The 17,110-nt window shown below is 36.2% G+C and overlaps 1 protein-coding gene and 2 pseudogenes across 2 annotated transcripts; 1 reads left to right on the top strand and 2 right to left on the bottom strand.

Annotated features, from left to right (window-relative positions):
* Positions 1–843: 843 nt before the first annotated feature.
* LOC104789698 (BTB/POZ domain-containing protein At3g44820-like) lies at positions 844–7,505 on the top strand (annotated as a pseudogene). Its single transcript, XR_015558555.1, has 4 exons — positions 844–932; positions 1,001–1,070; positions 1,555–2,087; positions 6,200–7,505. The product of XR_015558555.1 is annotated as a BTB/POZ domain-containing protein At3g44820-like (transcript).
* Positions 7,506–8,278: 773 nt separating this feature from the next.
* On the bottom strand, positions 8,279–11,662 carry LOC104787862 (putative LRR receptor-like serine/threonine-protein kinase At3g47570). Its single transcript, XM_010513514.3, has 2 exons — positions 8,933–11,662; positions 8,279–8,840 (listed from the first exon to the last, which is right to left on the bottom strand). Exons 1-2 carry the CDS (start codon positions 10,173–10,175, stop codon positions 8,479–8,481), a joined length of 1,605 nt encoding a protein of 534 aa, XP_010511816.2. The 5' UTR covers positions 10,176–11,662; the 3' UTR covers positions 8,279–8,478.
* On the bottom strand, positions 10,276–11,532 carry LOC104789699 (putative receptor-like protein kinase At3g47110 pseudogene; annotated as a pseudogene).
* Positions 11,663–17,110: the final 5,448 nt, after the last annotated feature.

The raw sequence follows: 17,110 nt of genomic DNA on the forward strand, positions 1-17,110 counted from the left end.
GCTTGAGACAGGCTGATTGCTGAGTAAAGTAAGCTGCGTTGGGACCTGTGTTGGTTCTACGGTCACCGGGGTCGTGAGGTTTGTAGCTATGACAAAAGTTTCCGGGCTGTCGACCGTCACGACCTTTCTTGGAGCGTCTGGCGTGGGGAGGACTGCCTGGTCTGTTTGTTCCATTGCCGGGGTAGTCGTCCCCCCCGACGAGCTTCCTTCCTTGCTCTTTTCCTTGTCAATTATTGTCATCTCGTCTAATCGGTGTAGGTCCGTTCTTCAATTTTTTTAGAAAACTTTGACTTGGTTCCCCCTACCTGGCGCGCCAAATTGTTGATGTCCAGATCGGTCACAATTAATATGTTTAGTTCGGTCAAAGGAGGGTCGAAGTTCTCTTTTATTATATTGATGCCGAGACACAAAAGGACAGATTACAACTCGACTTAAACAAGTTACAAGTATAAACGAGAATAATCGACGAGTTGCTATCTCGTCGATCCTCCGAGCTATTGAGTCTAAACTGTAGATTTCCACTTGGACGAGCTGAGGCTTTCGTACTTGCTATCCCGATTCTTTTCCTTTTTCTCGATCCCCCTGTTTTGCGGACCGTACGTCTCCCTTTATAGGGAATCGTGTCGGTTCGTCTATACGAAAAGACCATAATACCCTCTCTTCCTTTGGAGATTTATCATGGGCTTTTTCTGGGCTAGGCCTGTTGTTTGGGGTGTGGATCCACCCCCAACACCGATCTAACATAAATACTGTGTAATCTGCTACACTATATGACTGGTTGTTATGACTGAATCACTTTACGAAAATCTTCCTTGAGATGTGAAATTTTCAATTTTTGATCATCTTTCTGGGTTGGAATTTGGTTTGCTTCTCTCTTGTGAGATGTCACCTGTTGCTAAAGTCTCTGAGTTTCACAGAGAAGGGAATGACTGGTACGTAACTCTTTCTCCCTTTTTAATTACTTGGAAATCTTAAAGAGAGCTGGATTTTAAATATGCAGGTTTTGCTAGACAGGACTGTCAAGTGATATCACTGTTGTTGTTGATGATGTGAAGTTCCATCTTCATAAGGTAAATTTAGTTTTGATTATTCTTTGATGCTTTGCTTTCTTCTACTGTAAGTTTGGTATCACCTTTATTTATCTTCTACTGTAAGTATGTGTTTGACCGTTAAGCAGTAGAACGCTTGTGTATCTCTGAGAAAATCAAGGGAGTTTATTCATCATAGGAACAATGGTGGATTTAGCTAGGTGATTCTTAGCTGATGATTTTAGGAACATAAATGTTATGCTGCTTCGTAGTCTTGAAAAAAAAGATAAATCTAGTTGGTGCTTACTTGTTCCCATTAGTCTACTTGTGGAAATAATTAACATAAATTCAGCTACTAGTTATATGTGTACCTTTGTTATGGTTGTGTAAACATGTAACGACATGTATCGTTATGTTGATTGAAATTTATGTATCTATGTTATATGACATCTTTCTGCTTGTGTGCGTATATATGAGTATTGCTAGCAACTGAAACTACAAGAGTTACGTATGTGTGTATTTGCAGTTTCCATTGGTTTCAAAATGTGGAAAGCTAGCACGGATGTATGAAGATTCTAATATCACTGGTAAGGAATCACTCTGGACTACAGTGCTTGAAGAGTTTCCTGGTGGCGCAGACAATTTCTTGATAGTTGCTAGATTCTGTTACAGGACACGAGTAGATATCACCTCGAAATGACAAATGATTACGGGGACGATAACTTGATTTCACAAGTCGAAACATTTCTGCACAAAAACGTGCTTCGCAGTTGGAAAGACTGTATCTTGGCCTTACAAAGCTGCAACCCGGTGTTGAAGACTGCAGAAAAGCTTCAGACAATACCAAAACTCATGAACGCTGTGTCCACTATGGTGTGTACTGACCCTAGTTTGTTTGGATGGCCTATGATGATGTATGGTACATTGCAGAGTCCAGGTGGAAGCATTTTATGGAACGGAATAAACACGGGAGCGCGAATGAGAAGCGCAGGTTCGGATTGGTGGTACGAAGATGTCTCTTATTTAAGTGTAGATTTGTTTAGAAGGCTCATCAAGACTGTTGATTAGGGCTGCGAATCCGAACTGAACCGATTTGTCTGAACCGACCCGAACCGAAATTTGGACAAATCGGTTCGGTTATTAATTTGGTTGTTAGCCGATCGGTAAGAAAAATAATAATGTTCGGTTTTATACTCGGTTCGGTTCAGAGGGGTAAACCGACGGGTAACCGATAAATTAACCCTACGTATATAATCTTATAAACCGGTTTGATTAGTTGTAACCTAATCGAAAAACCTAAAACACCAAAGCTCTCGACGGCTGCGACTGTGAGTGCGATAGAGAGAGTTCTTCGATTTCCTCTTTGATTCTTGCTTTAAACTCAGATCATCCGTGATTCCGTGTTGTTAATCTGCAAGGTAATTTCTCTGTTAATCTTCTCCAAGTTCTTCTCTATTAAGCGAATCCAAGTTGTTTGACGTTTTGTTGTTTATGATTCATGATCTGGGTCTTTAAAATTGCGAGTTTAGTGTTTGAAAGCATCGTTTATGACTTTATGTCTTTATGAGATATAATTTGTTGTCCGTATATGATTCAGAGTCATGGTTCATACTTCATACTTTGTTGTCCGTATATGTTCTTAGTCGAGATAAACACAAGTCTTCTTCATTTGTGTAGTTCTTCTTTGTGGTTGTTTGTCTTCTTTGTTTGTGTAGTTTTGTTCTTGTGGTTGTTTGTCTAATTGTGATTGTGTTTTCTTTGAACAGGTCTGCGATGTCTAATGATTCTGGTCAAGACAACAACGAACCGTTTCTACCTGGTGAGATTGATGGAGAAGATGGTCCGTCAGCTGTTTCCGTTAGAGGTAAAAGAAGAAGAACTCAGCGAGAGGATGGACCTCTTCTGTCCCAACCGAGGAAAAAGCTAGGTCATAGAGCTCCGGTGTGGGAGCATTTCGTTCAACAGGTGGATGAGCCTGCACTTGCTAACTGTCGTTATTGTGGTCAAGAGATCGGTTGTGACACAGTGATACATGGAACCAGAATCACATTAAAAGGTGTAAGTTGTTCAAGATGCACGAAGAGAGTGGTACTCAGAAGGTATTGGCTGGTGATAGCAGTGGTGTAATGACAGCAATCAAGTATGATCAGGGTTTGTTTCGTAGATCTGTCAACGAGATGATTGTACTCAGTGAACTTCCGTTTGCATTTGTGGAGTCAGAGGGGTTTAGGAGACTTTGCAGCAACGTTCTTCCAATGTACACAGTCCACTGTAGGAAGACAGCAACTTCTAATATTTACGGTATGTATCTGAAAGAGAAAGCAGCTTTGAAGGAACTATTTGGTAAGGAAAAGCAGAGAGTATCTATGACGACAGATATCTGGGTAGCTCCTACTACTTCTGTTATCTACATGGTCATTACCGCACACTGGATTGATAGAGACTGGAACTTACAGAAGAGGATCATCAGCTTTAAGCCTGTCACAGATCACAAAGGTGATACGATTGCTGAGCACTTGATTGGCTGTCTAGAAGAATGGGGAATCGAGAAGGTCTTCACAGTAACTGTGGATAATGCAAAGGCGAATGACAAGGCTCTAAGTGTATTTCGAGGTGCTCTGATGATGAAAGGACCTGATTCCTTAGTTCTCAATGGAGAGTATATTCATATGCGGTGTTGTGCTCACATCTTAAACTTGATAGTGAGGGATGGCTTAGCTAAGGCAAAAACGAGTATAGTGGCTATCAGAAATGCCATTAAGTATGTGAGATCATCCGGAGATAGGCTGAAATCGTTTCTTCTGCGGATTGAGACAGGGAACGTAGGTCGAGTAAGCTTATGTCTTGATGTTGCAACCAGGTGGAACTCGACTTATCTAATGCTCACAGCCGCAATTAAGTTTAGGGTTGCATTTGAAAAGATGTTGGCTGAAGACAAGCTCTATAACGAGTACTTCATGGAGACTGAAGAGAATGCTGAAGGGGATACGGGTGAGAATGGTCGAAAGCGTGTTGGTCCACCTACGTTTGCTGATTGGGAGCAGGTGCAAAGGTTAGTTAAATTCTTGAAGATCTTTTTCAATTGCACTTTAACCTTCTCGGCTACAAAAACAGTGACCTCTCCTGTTTGTTACAATGAGCTGGTGATCATTGAAAGGAATCTGATCAACCTAAGCATTAATGGTGATTTGCTACTAAAGACTGAAGCTATGATTATGAGGGCAAAGTTTGAAATGTATTGGGATGGTCTCAACAACATGAATCCCCTAGTAATCATTGCTTTTGTTTTTGATCCCAGAAACAAAATGCAATTTGCTGGTCTTTGCTTTGACAAGCTGTATGGCAAAGACAGTATGGAGAGTACTCATCTAAGGTCGTCCATTAAGAGTGTGATGAAGGAGCTGTATGGAGAGTATGTGGTGAAGCTGAGCGGAAGTGAGCCTGGAAACTCAACCTATGGAGGAACCGTAACTGAACCTGTGGTGACAACCAATGATCTGTTTGATTTGTCAGATGATGATGGTTATGAGAGGACAGATACGTTGTACTCTGAGATGGTTGCTGAAACTTCAAATGAGGAATGTAGCAGTGAGCTTGATATTTACTTATTGGAGAAACCTGTGATAAGAACTCCAGCTGCTTTAGGAATGGACTTTGATATTTTATCTTGGTGGAGGCGTAACAGTTCAAAATTCCCTGTCTTATCCGAGGTAGCTAGAGATGTCCTCGCCATTCAAGTTTCATCCGTCGCTTCTGAATCTGCATTCAGCACAAGTGGTCGGATTTTGGACCCTTATCAAAGCTCTATGTCACCACACATGGTTGAGACTTTAGTTTGCACTCAACAATGGCTGAGGAATACCATTTCTGCTGAGAAATTAGCCAGCTTAGCTCAGATGTTTGAGGAATTGCAGTTTCATGAGTCCTTAGGTAACTCATTTCTCTTTTATTTAAGTTTTTTGTGTTACTCTCTTTAAACCATTCACTAACTGACGATCATTTACATTGTGCAGCTTCACAGAGTGAGGGACACCCATCCGCACATCCATGATCAAGAGATGAACACAAGTAATGATCTTAATTCATCCATCCGCATTTCAGTTTTATTTACAAGGCATATGTATCATTTTTATTGACATAGTTTCTGGTTTTTATTTGCAACAGGAGACAAGGAACTGAAGCAAATAATGATCTTAATTCCTAAGGCTTGTCTCTCTTCTCTCTATACCTTTTGAAAAAACTAATATAACTATTAACTACATATTTTTTGGCATGGAGTAAAGAATGAAATGCGTCCTGGTAAGAGGAAAGGATCATTGGTATTTTGTCAATCATGGTAATCTCTTCTAACTTTTGGCTCCACACATTATTTTTTGAACAATTGTGAATTGTCTCCCAAAGTCTCTTTACTTGAGACGAGACAATGAGGAATCCAACTGTAGGATTGCCTTTTGAACTTGTTGTTTTTTGTAAATTGTCTCCAATAGTCCTATGTATGTGACTAGGATTGACTAATGTTGTTGTTTTTTGTAAGCATTACTTGTATTCTATATGTTAATGTTGGATCGTTTTGTGTCGTGTGTTTTGTGTCGTGTGTTTTGGTTGACATAGGAACCGAATCCACCGAACCGGATAACCGAACTTGTAACCGACCCGAACCGAACTTCTACTCGGTTATATTCGGTAGAGTTATCAATTTCCGAATTAACCGAATAACCGAAAAACCGAACCGAATTAACCGAATTAACCGAAGTCGCAGCCCTACTGTTGATGATGAAATCAGTCACAATTAATGTATTTAGTTCGGTCAAAGGAGGGTCGAAGTTCTCTTATATTATATTGATGTCGAGACACAAAAGACGGGCTTTAACACGACTTAGACGAGTTACAAAAGTAGGTGGGGATAATAGACGAGCTGTTATCTTGTCGATTCTCCGAGCGGTTGGTTCCAAAACCGTTGACTTCTACTTGGACGAGCTGAGGTTCTTGTACTTACTGTGTTACTTTTCTTCCTTTTTTTCTGACCCCCTTTTTACGCAGGCCGTACGCCTGTATTTATAGAGAGTTCGTCTATGTAAAAGACCATAACATCCTCCCTTCCATTGGGGTTTACTATGGGCTTTTCCTGAATTGGGCCTTTTGTTTGGGGTGCGGATCCACCCCCAACAAAGACTATGGAAACAAAAGGTATACGTGCGGAAAGTTTAGCTGGTGCTATGATGTATTACGCGAGAAAGTACTTACCAGGTTTGGGACGGTGGCAGAGCGGAACAAGTGGTGACAGCAGCAAAAGCAGAAGAAGAGTTGTGAGTTTTAGTTTGGCAAAGGCTTCTTCACCATCCTCTATGTCTCCTGTTGATCAGATTGCTTTGCTTGAAACCATTCTAAGCCTTCTACCTGAAAAGAGAGGAAGATCATTCTGCAAGTTCTTGTTAGGTCTCCTTCGTGTTGCTTTCATTTTAGGAGTTGATGGGAATTGTGTAAAGAAGTTGGAGAAAAGAATAGGGATGCAGTTGGAGCTTGCAATGCTTGAGAATCTTCTGATTCTGAGACACTGTACAATGTAGATTGTGTTGAACGAATGATATGCCATTTTGTATCGTCACTGTCATCCTCACAGTTACCTGAGTTCTCTCCTCCATCTTTGGATCCAGTTACGTCTCCTTCTTCAGTGCCTTTAAGAAAAGTGGCGAAGCTGGTACATGGCAGAGGTTGCTTCTGATGTGAATCTGAAACCGGATAAGATATGGTCTCTTGCAGCAGCTCTTCCAGAATCTTCAAGACCCTTGTACGATGGTCTATACAGAGCATTTGATATCTATCTTAAGGAGCATCCATGGCTTTCGGATAGAGACAAGGAACAACTCTGTAACATCATGGACTACCAAAGACTCTCTATAGACGCTTGCGCTCATGCTTCCCATAACGATAGGTTACCGCTCAGAGTTGTTCTTCAAGTTCTCTTCTTCGAACAAATGCATCTCAGAACCGCTCTTGCAGGCGGTCTAAATGTCACAAACACAGAAACAGCTCCTGCAGTGACGATCCCTGGTGGAAGAACAGGACAGGAGATAGTTCAGCGAGATGGTTGGGTGACCGTTGTGCGGCAAAACCAGGGTTTAAAAGTTGATATGCAGAAAATGAGGTCACGAGTTGGAGAACTGGAAGATGAGTTTCAAAGTGTCAAGCAGGAGATGAAAAAGAGAGTGAGCAAGTCCTCTAGCTCAATGAGCTCGCCTCGTCTTGTCAAGCTTGGCTGTAAGTTTCTTCTTCCACGAGCTTCTGATGCTAAGAATGATACAGTCCATAGCTCGGTGTCCAGCACTCCTAGATCTGCTACCGCTGACCAAACACTCCCTCGTTCCTCTCGCCATTCCAAACACCGTAAAAACTTCTCATTTTTCGGGTAATCTCCCTCCAAACAACATTTATCATCCACTCCTCTCTTAAAGCCGAACACAGAGGAAGTTCCTTTTTCCTTTCTTAAGGTATTCCCTCGAGGAACTCTCTCTTTTCCCGGGGAAACCAGCAGAAAGTTCCAAAAAGGCCCAAGAACAGAAGCTGGCCATTTGAAGAAGAAGATGATCTCTTTCTGCTCAGTAAACTGTTCTGTGTTCTTTGTCCCGGTTTAGAGTCTTTGCCGCGGTTTTTCTCCCAAGGTAAAAGCATTGAAGACTCTTATTACCATCAAAGTCGATAGAGTTGCGGGACTGATCTTGGTGGTTTTTTTTTGGATACAGATATACACGATCAAAGTAAATAACTAGTTAGGATCTATAGATCAAAAGGGGTATAATTCTTCTGTTTTGATATGATTGTGTTTGAATATATGTAGATGTGTTGTAAGTTACAGCTTGTAACTATCTATTTGTATATCTTTCTTCATTATGTGGCAAGGTTATTGTTTTGTCAATAAAATATAGAATCTTCTTTTACTCTACACATGCATTGTAACGTTGATTGTATTACAGTTAATCCTGAAGGATCAAGATTACGAAATGATTGTCGGACGCTCTTAGCTCCGTACAATCTCTAGGTTGCCTAGAATCATAAGCGGGTATGTGGAACCAAAACGTTTGAAAGTGCGAAAGCAATTTTTTTGACAGTTAAACCGATCTACGTTAAATTCCCTGCAAAAATATTGTTGCTTTTGTATCTTCGAGAGGCTGCTTCATTATTTATAAATTTATTTTCTCCGTAGTAGAAGGACAATTTGATTTTCTTCTTCTTCTTCTCTTTATTAGTTACTATTTGTACAACATATATCATTCATCTTTTGTATGCAAATAACACAATCTTTCATTAAAAACACTCCGCAAGCAGACAAGCACTATGGTACATATATAAAGAGGAAAACCACGCATTATGAAAACGATTAGTTTTTTGAGACCTCAGAATAAGCCTTTAGGTAGCTAGGTTTGAAAGTTTGTGAAGGAAAACGAGTAACACTTCAACGTCTAGCTGTTCTTCTGGCTTTAAAGAACCTCTCTCTGATGGATATTAACTCCTTTGCGGCTTCATTAGTTGCCAACCGGTTCGCTGGAGATTCTTCACAGCACCTTAGTCCCACCTCCAAAACCAATGTCAAGCACGCAACAATAGGAAAACCGACTCTTAGACCGCTGTGAAGAATTGATTTGTCTGCAATGTCCAGTACTCTTTCTGCCAACGCCAACTTGGTATAACTGTAGAGAGTAAAGTTTCCTTCAAAGGATTCACTGGTTGGTCGTTTTCCAGTGAACATTTCCAAAAGGAGAACCCCAAAGCTATAAACATCACCATGTGTTGATGGTTGTCCTCCCATTCCATACTCTGCACCATAATCCATAAAAGACAAGATTGTATATGAAAACATAATATATGCGTTTTCTACGTAAAAGATATCAGATGTGTGACAGTTTTACCCGGTGCAACATAGCCCACGGTTCCTCTGACGTCGGTCGAGCTGAGTTGGTTGAGGAAGGACTCTTGGTCGAATTTTAGGAGAAGCTGGGATAGACCAAAGTCACTAACATGAGCTGTAAGATCATCGTTTAGAAGGACATTGCTTGGCTTAAGATCGCAATGAGCTATAGGTTCATGACAATGAAAATGAAGATAGTCCAAAACAGAAGCCACGTCTATGGCAATGTTGAGCCTTTCAAGAAATGTCAATGTTCTTGAAGGCCTATGAATCTCTTCGACTTCTTCTGTGTGCAGCCAGTTATCCAAGCTTCCATTAGGCATGAACTCATAAATGAGAGCTCTAAATTCGTTTCCTTGGAAATCAATACTTGAACAAGCCGTCAATAGTTTCACAAGATTACGATGCTTTATGTCCTTGAGGGATTCACATTCTGATATAAAGCTTCTCATTGCTCCACGTCTCTGCATGTTTAGAACTTTCACTGCAACAATTTTGTTTTCTGCAGGGAGCAAGGCTTTAAATACAGTACCAAAACTTCCTGATCCAACCATATTGCTGGAAGAGAAGCCATCAGTCGCATTTCGGATCTCTCCATAACTTATATGCTCATGAAAGACATCCAGTGTGGAAATAGATGGATTATTACTCCTCTGCTGGTTCTTCTTTCTTTTTCTAAACCAACGTAGAGAAAGTAAAGCTATGAAAAACAGCAAAAGCAAACCCATGCCTATGCTTACTTCAATCGCAACCTTCTTTAAGTGAGAGGAATGGTTTGCTCCCATAAGTGGACCTCCCGTAAAGCATGGATTAAGTTTTAATTCCTTGATGCCTCCACAAAGATTTTTGTTTCCAAATACTGAAACTGTTGTAGCATTCTGAAATATTCCTTGTGTTGGCACACTTCCCTCCAAGTTGTTGACCGATAAATTGAGATACTCTAAAGAGGAAAAATTAGCAAGATATGCAGGTATACTCCCAGAGAGATTATTGTTCGAGAAATCAACTCTGTTAACAGCTTTTAACCTTGTTATATCTGGAATGGCCCCATCAAAATAGTTTCCTTGCATCAAAAGTATTTCCATCGAGAGACAATTTCCCAAGGCATGTGGGATTTGTCCAGATAATTTATTATGTCCAACTGATAGTTGAACAAGATATTCAAGTTTTCCAACATCTAGTGGTAGAAAGCCGGTCAAGAAATTACCTGACATGTCTAGATTAACAAGGGACTGGATTTGCATAATTTCCCGAGGTATAGTCCCAACCAACTTATTAGAACTAATGTATAACTCCCGCAGAGAAGTACAGTTACTGAGACTCAGAGGAATAGTTCCTTCAAAATTATTCTTGTGCAAATATAGAATGTCTAACCGAGTGAGGTTGCCTAGGAAAGATGGCAATTCTCCAGAAAATTTTATTTGACATGAGATTTAATCCCTCCAAGTTGAAAAGCTTACTAAGAGAAGTTGGAAATGCACCTGTCAACATATTTTCTTGCAAGCCAAGGCTTCGTAAACTTATGAGATTCCCAATGTCATAAGGAATGCTTCCATAGATGAAATTTATTCCAAGGTCTAGATGGTAGAGGTTCGTGGAGAGATTCGCAGTGGCGGTAGGTAATTCACCCCCGAGCCTATTGTGACCAATCTCCATGGTCTCTAGTTTTGTGCAGTTTGTCAGAGCAACCATAAATTCAAGATCTCCAACAGAGTAACTTCCTAACGAATTACTTTGAATTAATAGCAGTTGCAAATTTCGTAATTTTCCAAAACTCGGAGGAATACTGCCAATCAGATTGTTATCATCGATTCCAAACTTTTGAAGGGTCGAGATATTGGAAAGTGTTGTTGGAATGACTCCTGTGAGACTATTACCTCGCATATTTAACTCTTGTAGGTTTGGTAGCAGCTCACCAAAATCAGGCCTCAGGGAACCCGAGAAATGGTTACCAGAGATGTATAAATACTTAAGTGAGGAAAAATTGTAGATGGCGGGAGGAAAAACACCTACGAAATTGTTCACTCCTAAATTAAGTTCCACCATTTGAGTCAATCTAGCTACATCTTCTGAAATTTCTCCTTTCATATTGTTACGTGCAATCGTAAGACTTCTGAGGGATGTCAAGTTTCCAAGAGATGCAGGGAGCTTCCCTTCCAGCTTGTTTCGACCAAGATATAATAATTCAAGCGTTGTCAATGATCCTAGTTCTGAAGGAACACCTTCTCCAAGATGATTTGAAAATAAATCAAGCCCTTGCAGTCTAGAGCAGTTAGACAGACTGACTTGAATCCCTCCTCCCAAAAAATTAAAGCTCATATCCAAGTGTTTAAGTCTAAACAAGTTTCCAACTTCTTGAGGGATGATACCACTGAAAGAATTATCTGAGAGATTAAGTGATATGAGAAACGAAAGATTACCAATAGATGGTGATATCACGCCGCCCAATTGCAATCCTCCAAGGTCCAAAGCAGTTACTCTCTTGTGTTTGCGGCCACATGTAACCCCATCCCATTTGCAGAGAGAATTTGAGTTATTCCAAGAGGACAAGACAACTCTTTTTTCTTCAGAAATTTGATACTTGAACTCCAGCAACGCCATCATATCAGTTTCATCCGTAAAACGATATGCTTCATCAAGTAGCATGAGAGCACTGAAAAAAGCAAGTAAAACAAACAATCTCATAATTTGCAGGGAAGTAAGTACAAGGGAGGAACAAAAACATGCAAATGGTGGTGGTAGTAGTATTAATGAAACTTATAGAGTAAAAACATAGAAACATATGCAAATAACTGTTTTCTCAAAACTCAAGTCAAGTCAAGTTGCCCACTTTCTCAAAAGCAAAACCATTAGACTAATCTTTAAGAATACGGCCAATTGACGACGAGTTTCGTGTTATATCACTGCCGACTAAACAGTTGGTAAAAATTGTAAAATTCTAAAGAGTAATTAATGTATCTTTTGACGTCTGTTCGATCGTTAATTATTTCCAATATTTTGTTCCTCAAACCGACTGAAGAACAAACTTTTGGGTATTACTATCTATATTAACATTTTTAAAATACATTTTGTGTTATGCCCTTTAAGTTTTGCTTATTTAAATTTTTATTTATAACATTAATCCCTAAAAAAATTCCATAAATAATATTGCAGAGAAACTCAAATACTAAACATTCTTAAATTGACCAACATTTGTTACCTTTATTGCCATAAAATCTTAACAATATCTATACATTCCGATTTTTCCAAAAACTGCTCTACCCATTAATGTTTTAATCCCATAAAACTACCAAAACTATCTTTAGAGATTTTGTTTGTATAGACTTTCTATAGAAATTCTTGCTTTACATATTTTGATTGTAAAATGTAGATTTAATCATCTACATTACTTGATTTGAGGTACTTAGGGGTTGATTTCTCAGATTTCTCACATTAAAATAAATTAAACTAAATAATTATCCCGTTTCAAGAAATTAATTGAAGTACATTTGGTGTCCTTTAAGTTATACTTATTTACAAAGTTAATCCTTAAAAAATTGCACATACAAACAAAATCAATTAGATTCCTAAAACGTCTCTACAAATTTGGTTTATAATTTCCTAAAATAATTTATATATTAAGAAATTTATTATACTTAATAACATATGCCAAAAATATCTATACAATATTTTCTTATTTTAAAAACTCTAATATTCAGTAATAACTATATTGTTTAATATGAACAATTAAAACTTTAATGGTTATTAATATGCTGATAAAAAATGCAAAAATATTTATTTCACGGGTTAAATCTAATAAATTAGAGTATTTATAATATAAATTAGTATGCGGTATACTGCATAATAAATTTTATGGATATAATTCTTTCACGGGTTAAATCTAAATAACTTTAAACTTACGGATTAAATTTAAAAGCATTAAAAATTTAAAAAAAAATAATAATGTAAGAATAATTCTTTCACAGGTTAAATCTAAAAAGCAGCAAAATTTTCTATTTTTATAACCATAAGAAATTTGATAAGATACAAATGTAATATTAGTATAAATAAAACTAAATAATTGTCGCTTGTCTGCGGTATACAACTGATCAAATTTTATAATTAACAGTTAAAATAAAATTATACAATCTTAAACACTAAACAAAAGAAATAAAATTAACAAACAAATACAAATTTTTAAAATTTAATTTTTTTTTGTTGTAAAAATATTGTCCCGCGGTGTACCGCGGGTTAAAATCTAGTTATATTGTAATAACATGAATCTTTTCTTTTCTATCTTCTTTTACAGAAAATTTTATTTTACTTTTAAGAAAAAAGCAAAACTCTTATTTATTACTTTAAACAATGTTTTTTAAAGTCTGATCCATATAAAAACCGGAATACTTCTTGGATCAAGCTGTCGACGGAGATCCATCACGAGTTACTTATATTTGCTTTTAGTAAGTGAATATATATATATATATATATATATCATTATAAAGATTTAAATAGAAGCTACTAAAATTTTTAGTGCTAGTACTCACCCTTCTCTTTTATTGTCCACATATATATATATTCATCAATATTAACATTTTTGAAGTACATTTTGTGTTATGCTCGTTTAGTTTTACTTATTTAAATTTTTATTTACAGCATTAACCCCTCAAAAATTTCCAAAAATAGTATAACAACAGATTTTGTTTCCTAAATCTATATTAACATTTTTGAAGTACATTTGGTGTTTTACCATTGAAGTTATATGTATTTAAAAACTTATTTACAAATTTAATCCCTAAAAACTTTCCAAAAATAATATCATTTCAGATTTTGTTTCCTAAATATTTTACATTTCATTCTAACCAAAAAATACAAACAGCAATCAATATTATATAGAGACATAAACTATGATATTTTTTCCATTTTATTTTTCAAACCTATGAGTTTTGATTCTTCACGTAAGAAGAACTTCGATTCCTAATTATTTAAATATTATAATTAATATATATATATATATATATATATATATAATAAAATTTAAAATATTATGAATATGTAAAATTAAAAAAATAAAATACTACATAATGTGGTTATGAAAAGGACATGTGAGAATTAATAAAATATTATTAAATATGTGCTAACACGGGTTAAATCCTCATTTTCTTATTTGCCAACACTATAAATCTTATAATATTTGACATAGAAAATCAATTTGTTTTACATAAGATTGTGTAAAATAATTAATTCATTAGGAAAAATGTGACTTAATTAAATCATATAAATGACGTATTATGTATTTAGATCCCTTATTTTGTTGTTATAATAATTAAAAATTAAAATAAAATCTCAAGCACTAAACAAAACAAGCTAAATATAAAACAAATGTCATATAGTATATTACAGGTTAAAAAAATAATATAACATTTAGTCGCACAAACGGCCGGAAAATTAGGTTATTTCTCTATTTATAAAACATCCAATATTTAACAAACAAATAGAATATAAAATATAAATAATAATAAAACTATATGCACACGGTATATCGCGGGTTAAAATCTAGTACATTACATAATTGAATGCAATATGATGACGTTAAAGAAAATGGGATACAATTTATTTTTCGAAATGTTTACAATGTTAGTAAAATCAAAAAAATGTTTTCATCGGTCTCCAACTTACATCTTGGAACCAATGATTTGGCATCAATTCAAAGCAGTTGACTGGTTTAATATGATTTCAAATTAAAACATTTGACATTTTAGAATGCATGAAAATTGGAATATTAAGTTTTTATTTGTAATGTTTTTAAGTATTAATTGGTACTGTAATTTATTATTCAAATTAATAAAATATGATGTTAAAAATGATTATTTTCTACAAAATGTTTGAACATCTCCATTTCTAATATATCAAGAACCGTAAGGTCTTGGAACCGTCTTTTGAGTTTTGAAATCCAAGTTTATGTATATTTTGAAGAATTAAACTGTCTTAGAGTGTTATTTCTATACATAATCTAGTTAAATACCTTACATTGTTTATGAAAATTAAGAATATATAATTTACTTCCAAAAATATAGAAATTGTTTCTTATTTACTAAATATTTTAAATACTATATCCTAATATCAAACTAGATTATCATATATATCTTGAAAAACTGAAACTGATAGAAGTAACTAGTAACTCGTGAAGAGAACAGATTTACTTGAAATTAAGATTAGGCTATCATGCTTTAAATAACCGATGAGTTGTATAGAGATAATAATGTTTTCTAAGTTACGTTGATCCCATAATAGTTTCTTAATTTCAAGGTATGGGATCAAGGTAACTTACTGGATGGTTTGTAATCCATTCGAGGGTACAATTTATACATGATTATTATGTTAAGTACTTTTTATCATAATTTCATTGTTAGATTGGGAAAAAAGTAGCTAACTATACGGCAAATAAGTAATGATTTCCTTGTTAGATTAAGATAATAGCAGCTAACTGCACAACAAATACACTATAATATTTATCAAAACTTATTATAGATATGGGGTCGACAATATTTGGAATGAATAATTCTACATTATTATTTATCGTAAATTTTGGTAGAGCATATGTGATGACCTAAATTCAATAAAAAGTACCTTTAAATTATGGGTAAATTAGGAAATTAGTTTTAAAAGACAGATGTATTACTTTTTATGAAATGTATTGTTAGACTTGACTGAAGAAGTAACAAAGGAGAAGAATGATATCAAGGCTCCATATAAGTTTCAAGTATCATAAAGGGCCGAATTAGTATCCAATGAATCTAGAAGGCCCATCAAAGCCCGCAGGAAGGAGAGACCTTGAGTCCAGGCTCAGGCACTCACTCTAACGGCATACTTTTTGCATGTTTCATGAGCGTTGGCGGGTCCTGGAGTGCCTGTCAAGGGCGCTAGCGCATACTCCTAGTGGTTCTCACTTATTGTTATTAGAGAAATTTATTATTTATGCCATGTACAGTGACAACTCTTTTGGAAGATGCCATTTTCGTTTATTTCTTCTCCCGCCTGCCACAAGAGCAAATTAGAAAGACAAATTTACCCTGCTAAATTTATTGTTTTTAATTACCATATTTTTCTTTCTAAAATCTATTATCACGTTTTTTCATCTCTTTCTCTTTCTTTCTCCAACCTCTCATCTTTTCACAAAACCTTAAATTTCTTTGCAATCCATCATCTTTTCACATTCGAATCTCTCCATTTATTGTTTCTACAACATTGTTTTTCACAGAATTGGACTACACAAGGTAAGAGACATTACCTAATTTTTGTGTCTATTAAGTCTATCAATTTTATCTATTTGAAGATATCAATTTTCAGATCTGATTAGTTTCTTTTCTCTGTTACTCAGATCTGCGGTTCAGCTGGTGGACACAAGTGTTGGAATCCAAGAAGCCATCATTAGAAGTAAAGCTAGATATTACTTGATGGACTAGATTTAGAAGACATGATTCAGATCTGGTCTACCGACATTTGTCTATCCACTTGTCGATTGTACGATTAGCGTGGACATGGGCACTGCAAGGGTGGACCAGTTTTAAGTTATCTAAGGACAAGTGTTGTCAACCAAGCAGATTTGGTTCACTAAAGAAACCGATGGACAAAACTATGGTGGACAAAAACCTGTCCAAGCATTGAATTTGGTCCACCGGAGACACAATAAGGTCTGTATATGCATCTGCATACATGAATAGTGGAAAAAATGGTTTTATGTTATTGATGGACAAGTGTTATCAAACCAAGCAGATCTAGTCTACTAAAAAAACGGAAGACATAGTTGGGGTGGACAAGTGTTATCAAACCAAGCAGATCTGGTCTACTAAAAGAGCGGTAGACATAATTGGGGTGGACAAGTGTTTGTCAACAAAGCGGATCTGGTCACTCATCAGACCGAAGGACATAAATATGGTGGACAAAAACTTGATTGCACAATTTTATCAGTTTTTAAAGAAAAATTCATTTCCTGTAATTTAAGGGTAAGATTGTATTTTTCTTATATGGCACAAACAAAAAAATGGCATTTCTAAGAAGGAAACAATGAAAGTGGCATTTTTCACAACTTTAATTTTGAAAATGGCATTTCTCATAAAATTCTCTTGTTATTATCCTATTATCCTAGTGGCGCCAGAATCTACCACCCCATTCATTGAAGAAATGAGAAGAAAAGATGTTG

The sequence above is a fragment of the Camelina sativa genome, chromosome 5 (genome assembly GCF_030686135.1).
Source record: "Camelina sativa cultivar CO46 ecotype springtype chromosome 5, ASM3068613v1".
Classification (NCBI taxonomy): Eukaryota; Viridiplantae; Streptophyta; class Magnoliopsida; order Brassicales; family Brassicaceae; genus Camelina; species Camelina sativa.